At 34.6% G+C, this 8,169-nt stretch overlaps 1 protein-coding gene across 1 annotated transcript; it reads left to right on the plus strand.

The window, feature by feature from the left end:
• Window positions 1–3,357: 3,357 nt before the first annotated feature.
• Window positions 3,358–3,987, plus strand: LOC147382449 (uncharacterized). Its single transcript, XM_086427167.1, has one exon. It carries the CDS (start codon window positions 3,358–3,360, stop codon window positions 3,985–3,987), a length of 630 nt encoding a protein of 209 aa, XP_086283293.1.
• The last annotated feature ends 4,182 nt before the right edge of the window (window positions 3,988–8,169 follow it).

Consider the following 8,169-nt stretch of genomic DNA (forward strand, 5'->3'; position numbering starts at 1 on the left):
GAGAGTTAATAACCCACGTGCATTTATTTAATTTTTTGGACAAGATATCTCAAATGTATTGAAAAACTCGTCTGAGACGACTTAGTATCTTGCACGAGACCAGACGAGACGTTGAATCATGTTTTAAAACCATGGGTCAAAAGGGTTGACGAACCAGTGTAAATTTTATTGAATGGAAAATTCAATTTCACCCAAAATACATATGCTACATTTAGAAAATGGAGAAATGTAAATGGCAACCAAAACAAATTAAGGTTTAGGTAGATTATTTACTTTTCTTTTTTCATTTTTTTTATTTGTTGTAAGAGGCGCTTTGCATGCCGTGTGGCATACTCTTTGGATTCCAAAACAATTCCAAAATTTAGCTTTGCCTTCTCGTGCGCCTACACACCAAAATTTAGAGAGTGCTATTAGCACCCAACTTTTACTTATTAACCCTAATTTCTTAAATTATTTATCACAACCTAATGAAAGATTAAATTGATCATTCAAACATTACAAAAGTTTGGTTCTAGTTATTTTTTCATCATTAGAAAGTGTAATAACACATTGAACAGCTTCAACAATTACTTACAACTATGATTAGGCCCATTGACTAAGGGAGAGAGTTTCTATAACACATTGAACAACTTCAACAATTAATGAATAGAAATCTAAGGGAGAGAGTTTCTATTATTTTAAGAGAAAATTCTCAAAACATGCGCAACTTTTGTTATAATTCCCATTCCAGTACACTATTCATTTTAATTTGACGATATCATAGATAAAAATTAAAGCATGACTTATTATTTTAAGAGAAAATTCTCAAAACATAACACCCAACTTTTTGTTATTCACAACCATTGACTTATTATTTTAAGAGAAAATTCTCAAAACATGCGCAACTTTTGTTATAATTCTCATTCCAGTACACTATTCATTTTAATTTGACGATATCATAGATAAAAATTAAAGTATGAGATAGCGAGATCACGAGAAATTATTCCAAAAGTGGCACTCTCGTTGATATAAAAGTGGCGATCTCCCTAATACTTACATCGTAAATTTTAAAAGTGGTGATCTCATTGAAATACATTTCCCAAACACACATGGAGTATGGTTTTGGAATTAAAATGCTTAGTGCAATGGAATGGGAATTTCCTCATATTCATCACACGAAATGATAATTTACCCTTTTTTTCATTTTATTTTAATTGGGGTGTAATAAGTAAAATTTACGGTGCCAATATCAGCTCTAAAAATTTATTTGATTGTTGAATTACTTCACTACAAATTTTAAGGTTCTAATGAATTTTTTTTTATAGAATTGGTTAATGAGGCTAAATGATGTTTTCTAACCAATTGGTAGTTGGTACTCCACATTGTGGGACCCATATAGACAAGATTAACTTTAAAGCATGTAAAACCTTATCAAAGTTTTAATTTGATTTTCAACCGAATGTGGTGCGCAGTGGAGTGGCATCTTTGTCCCTAAATGGTGTACCAATTCTTTAGTTCAGTTTCGGTGACCTTATAAAGCAACCTCTATTTTGTTTGTTTCTTAGTCGTGTAATAAATTTGGCAGACTTTATTGGGAACTCAGTCAAGTCAAAATTCGATCAAATCATCCTAGTCAACTCATCAATTTTGTTCGAGGCAGAAAATGACCCAACTTTGGTCAGAAAATTAACCAACTTATTCTGCTATATCCACTATTTTTATTGGTATCAAAAATAAATATTTTTTATTTTAAAATATTTAATTTAATATATTTTTATTTGACTCGTCTCACGATATTTTGACTTGGCTTGACTAGACTGGTTGGCCATGAGAGGGATTTCCATATATTTTTCTCTTTTTAATTTAATATAATATATTTTGGGTCCATTGGTCCCATAACCCGATAAACAGATGAGGAGAGGTTCTTGGTGATCATGGATTTCAAACTCGGTTTCGCATCTCATATCATTCAGGCCCGATACTGAGTCGTCTTGAACGAGTTTTTCGATGCATTTGAGACGTCTTGTGAGATAAATAAAAAAAATGAACATGTATCATAAATCTCGATCAAAAAATGACTTTATGACTTGGTATCGTTCAATTTCTATATCGAATTAACTCGGGCGATACGTCTCGATCTCGGACGAGTTTAAAAACCATGTTGGTGATAGAATTTCTTTCAAATTTCAAAGAAAAATGCTGGACTTCAATTCACACTTTACTGACATGGAGGTGTGTATAAAATCGTGGATATTTGTCATGGAGATGCGAGTGAAGAGCATCTATGATTTTGTGGTCACCTCAACCTTAGCAAAATGTGAATCGAGGTCAATCCAGCATGGTTAAATTTCAAAACAAATGACAAGTAAATAGACATTTAGAATTCAAAAGGACTAAAAACTCAATAAACCTTTTATGTTACCTACCAAAAAAAATAAAATATACTTTTTATGTTTAAAATAAAAAAAATAAATTTAAGGTTTAAATTATTAGAAAAAGACAATTATTTCAAAATTACTGAATCAGCCATGTTTTTTATATTTACCAGAATGGTCATGTACCCAATTTTGTAAATATTTTTTGTACTAAAACAGTTGTTTGCTTTACAGTTTCATTGTACAATTTAATGAAATTACCTTAGCACCCTTGAGTTGAACGTAGGTTTATAAGAAGGGTAAATCGTAAATACATTTAGCAAATATAATCATATAATATTTTAATCATTTTGGTAGAATTAAGTAATTATGAAATGGGAAATGTCCATTTTTAGTAAATATTAAAAAAAACGACTTGTTCAATAATTTTGCAAAATACTTTATTAAAACACCCTTTAGAAAAGGTCATGAAAAACTGTTTTCATAAATATGATCTATCTGTTTAATTTTGATGGCAGGGTATTTGGTTGTAGTGCATATGATTTGGCATGCCAAAACCAAATGTGATCAAGCGAAGCAATGCTTATTTTTTTTTGGCATGACATGAGTTTTGCTATGATATTGCTACAATTATTGAGATGTAAAGTTTTTTCATTTTTCTTTGGAGTGTTATATGGTTCTCAATTTCATTAGATTTGTTCTTGTCAGCCATAGCTGTATTAGAGGTGTAAAATATATTTCCTAACTTCTATTATTGATTCTTAGGGAGTTATTGGTTGGAGAATATTTTTGAGTAAATGTAAATTGATTGTAAGAATATTTAGTTTCCTTTCTTGTAGAAAGAGGTGTATATATATATCTCCTCTGTTATAGAAAAGATATGAAGGAATTTCTTCCAGAAATGCGTAGTGTTAACATGGTATCAGAGCAGATTCGATCCTAGAAAGAAAGGGATTTTTTTTTTCTGCCATACCAAACCAGAAAAACACTCACTTTCACCTTCATGGCTGAACCTCCACAAATTGTTGTTCACCAAGACAACACCGCATTCCCCACTGGAATCACACTAGATGAAACGAATTACTCACTCTGGTCACAGTTGATGGAGATGCGTATTGGTGCTCGGAATAAAGCCGGGTATCTCACCAGAGAAACAAAAAAACCAGCGCCTGGAGATCCCAACCTCGGCACTTGGATTACCGAAAATAATAAAGTCAAGAGTTGGTTTATCGATTCAATGTCCCCTCCTTTGATGCAACGATTTATTCGTCTCTCCACAGCAAACGAAATTTGGGTTGCTCTGTCAAAAACCTTCTATGATGGATCTGATGAGACTTGTCTCTTTGAACTGAACCAAAAATCTTTCTCCATCAAACAAGAAGGTCGGCCTCTATCCACATACTATAATGAACTTTGTGCTGTTTTTCAGGAAATTGACCACAGGTCCATTACACAAGAAGGAACTATTGAAGGAATCATACAACTACATTCTGCAATGGCTAGGCTACGAGTCCACATTTTTCTAAGTGGACTTGACCCTGAATTTGATCAGGTCCGTGGAGAAATCTTGAGGAAAGAGCCAAAACTTGATCTGGAAAGCAGCTATGCATATGTTCGACGAGAGTATCAATAGAAACAAACAATGGGAGGTTCACGTATGATTTCAGAAAATTCTGCTATGGTGACTAATCGGACTCGACCCGGAGCATCACTTGGGTCTTCTAAGACTCGAAACAATCAACTTGGAAGATCTGGTGGTTTGGTGTGCACTCATTGTGGCGAAACAGGCCACTCGAAACAGCAGTGTTATGAAATCATTGGTTATCCAGATTGGTGGGATTTCACGAAAAAACCAAGGAAGCAGATACTCGGGAAGGCCATAGTAGCAAATACAGAAGAAGAAACTCTAATAGCCAAACCTTCAACAAATGTCACTCTTCCAGGTATTATCGGTAAAGCATCTGTTTTGTCAACAAATTCTAAGAATAGTACTTGGATTATTGATACAGGTGCATTTGATCATATGACAAAAGATCTTGGTCAGTTACAATCCATTTTGTCTTCACCTCAAACTGTCATATCCACAGCCAATGGTAGTACCTCACCTGTTATGGGAGAGGGACCTGTTACTCTATCCAAAACAATCACTTTAGACACTGTACATGTTGTTCCTTTATTAGAATATAATCTGTTATCTGTTAGCCAGATTACTTCTAAACTATCATGTACAGTTACTTTTTGGCCATCTTATTGTGTATTTCAGGACATTCGAACTCGGAAGATTCTTAGTTATGGTGTTAAACGGGGCAAACTCTACTATTTGGATCTGACAAAAGATAACAACCCAAAAGCAAATAATACAATAAACTCAGGTGGAGTAGACAAGGCTCGAACAACTATTTGGTTGTGGCATCGAAGATTAGGACATCTTTCTTTTGGTTACCTTAAAAAATTGCAACCACATTTGTTTTCAGATGTAAGTGCTTCAGATTTTAAGTGTGAAGTTTGTGAATTGGCTAAAAGTCATCGTGTGTCTTATTTACCAAGTCTTAATAAGAGTTCAGAACCTTTCATGGTAATTCATTCGGACGTTTGGGGACCTGCACGAATTCCTTCTATTTCAAAAGCTCGTTATTTTGTTACTTTTATTGATGAATGTACTCGTATGACTTGGATTTCTCTTCTTAAAAATAAAAGTGATGTATGTGAAGCATTTCAGGAGTTTCATAGTATGGTTTACACTCAATATCAAAAACAGATTCGAGTTTTTCAAACTGATAATGGTAAGGAATTCGTGGTCATGCCAACCCTTGGAAAATTTTTGAGTAGTCATGGGATTAGACACCAAACTTCTTGTACCTATGCTCCAGAGCAAAATGGTTTAGCAGAAAGGAAGAATCGACAAATTCTGGAAGTTGTTCGTGCCTCACTTTTTGGCATGAATATGCCGCGGTTCTACTGGGGAGAAGCTATGAAATCCGCATGTTATTTAATAAATCGAACACCATCCAGAGTAATTAATTTCCAGACTCCACTACAGAAGATGCAATCATTACTTTCCATTCCTCCATTACCAAATCTAGAACCACGAGTATTTGGTTGTACAACGTATGTTCATGTTCCCAAAGTTCATAGAAGTAAACTTGATCCATGTGCCAAGAAATGCGCTTTCGTGGGCTACTCAGATTTTCAGAAAGGATATCGGTGTTATGATCCTTATACCCAAAAGTTACATGTCACTCTAGATGTTTCCTTTCGTGAAATGGAGCCATATTACTTAGGGGGAGTTTCTCAAACTTCTCTTCAGGGGGAGAGTGGTATTGAAGAGAGTTTTGAAAATATCAAAAAGGGTAACGATGAATTTGTTGAATTAGAAGAAGGAAATGAAGATGATGTCCAAGGCCAGAACTCTAGCACGAACAAAGAAACAATTCCTGACACTCTTGATCAAATAGTAGATATCCCAGATTTGCCTTTGTTAACACCATCATCTGAAGAATCAATCGAGCCCGAGTATGTCATTCCTCAGGTAACCTCACAACCCATACTGAATGAGTTGAATATGATTCCTCCTGTTCCTGCAGAAAACATAGCTCCTAGGTATCCACAAAGAATAAATAAAGGAGTCTCAAAGAAACAGTATGAACCTGATCTCAAGTCTAACACTAAATATCCCATCAGCAACTATGTATTTGACCATAGATTGTCAAAATCATATGCATTTACTGTTAATCAATTATCCTCTGTTTCTATTCCTAGTAGTGTGTAGGATGCTTTGACTGACCCAAAGTGGACAAAAGCAGTAAATGAAGAGATGGAGGCCCTACAAAAAAAATGCTACCTGGGAACTTGTACCTTTGCCTAAAGGAAAAAAGACAGTTGGGTGTAAATGGGTGTTTACAATAAAAATTAAAGAGGATGGCAGCATAGACATATACAAAGCAAGATTAGTTGAAAAAGGATATACGCAGAAATATGGGGTGGACTACCAAGAAACTTTCGCACCAGTAACCAAAATTAACACAATCCGTATTATCTTATCTATAGCAGCTAATCGGGACTGGCCACTACAACAATTTGATGTTAAAAATGCCTTCCTGAATGGAGATTTAGAAGAAGAAGTATACATGGACTTGCCTCCAGGAACAAAACTTTCAAGAAATGGGATGGTTTGCAAGTTGAAAAAGTCATTGTATGGGCTGAAACAATCACCAAGAGCTTGGTTTGGTAGATTCTCAAAAACTATGAAGTTGTTTGGTTATAAGCAGAGTAATTCAGATCATACTCTGTTTATAAAAAACAATGCAGAACAAGTAACAGCTCTAATTGTGTATGTTGATGATATTATTATTACGGGTGATGACTCGTATGAAATGAAGGCATTAGAAGAATATTTGTCCACAAAGTTTGAAATGAAGAATCTTGGTCATTTGAAATATTTCTTAGGAATTGAGGTTGCAAGATCACAACATGGAATTTCTTTATCACAAAGAAAGTATGTGCTTGATCTTCTAGCTGAAACCGGAATGCTTGATTGCAAACCAGCAGAGACACCTATAGATATGAACCATAAACTCGGAGAGCTTGCAGATCAAGTCCCATCAAACAAAGGTCGTTATCAGCGTTTGGTTGGAAGATTAATATACTTGTCACACACCAGACCTGATATAGCTTATGCTGTAAGCATTGTAATTATGCATGCACCAAGTGAAGAACATATGAATGCTGTATATCGAATCCTAAGATATTTGAAGAATTCTCCAGGTAAAGGTTTGTTATTCTCGAATAATGGAAAACTTGATATTGAAGGATACACAGATTCAGATTGGGCAGGAGACCAAACTACTAGACGATCCACCTCTGGGTACTTTACATTTGTAGGGGGAAATCTAGTCACGTGGAGAAGCAAAAAGCAAAGGGTTGTGACAAGATCAAGTGCAGAAGCAGAATTTCGAGGTATGGCTCATGGTGTATGCGAGTTATTGTGGGTAAAAAATGTACTAAAAGATCTAGGGATCAAGCATCTAAAACCAATGAACTTGCATTGTGACAACAAAGCAGCCATTGAAATTGCTCATAACCCTATACAACATGATCGCACCAAGCATGTGGAAGTTGATCGTCACTTCATAAAGGAGAATCTTGATCGAAAAGTGATACATTTTCCATTTGTTCAGTCCGAGAATCAATTGGCAGATGTTTTAACAAAAGCTGTTTCAGGAAAAACGTTTAACACCTCATTGGACAAGTTGAACATGATAGACATCTATGCGTCAACTTGAGGGGGAGTGTCAGCCATAGCTGTATTAGAGGTGTAAAATATATTTCCTAGCTTCTATTACTGATTCTTAGGGATTTATTGGTTGGAGAATATTTTTGAGTAAATGTAAATGGATTGTAAGAATATTTAGTTTCCTTTCTTGTAGAAAGAGGTGTATATATATATCTCCTCTGTTATAGAAAAGATATGAAGGAATTTCTTCCAGAAATGCTTAGTGTTAACAGTTCTATTTTTGTTTCTCGATCATTTTAAAAAAATAAATAAAATAGTACAAAAATTCAAATCGGGGAAGGGAACAATGCCTGTTTGATTAGCGAATTTTATAACTAACAAATATTAGATAGGTCAGGTTCAACACTCAATAAGATAGTCAAAGTGTTTTGTTTTATATGGGCTAGAAGTTTTAGAATGAGTTGATTTTTGTTTTTTTGTTTTTTTTTTTGTTTTGTTGTGAGAATAATCTTTATGGTGAGGAGATTATCTTCACAAAAAATCAGCTTATTCTGCAACTTCAAAGCCCAGTTTACAAGTTAA

Source organism: Akebia trifoliata, chromosome 16 (assembly GCF_017979445.1).
Source record: "Akebia trifoliata isolate Shusen 1 chromosome 16, ASM1797944v1, whole genome shotgun sequence".
NCBI lineage: Eukaryota > Viridiplantae > Streptophyta > Magnoliopsida > Ranunculales > Lardizabalaceae > Akebia > Akebia trifoliata.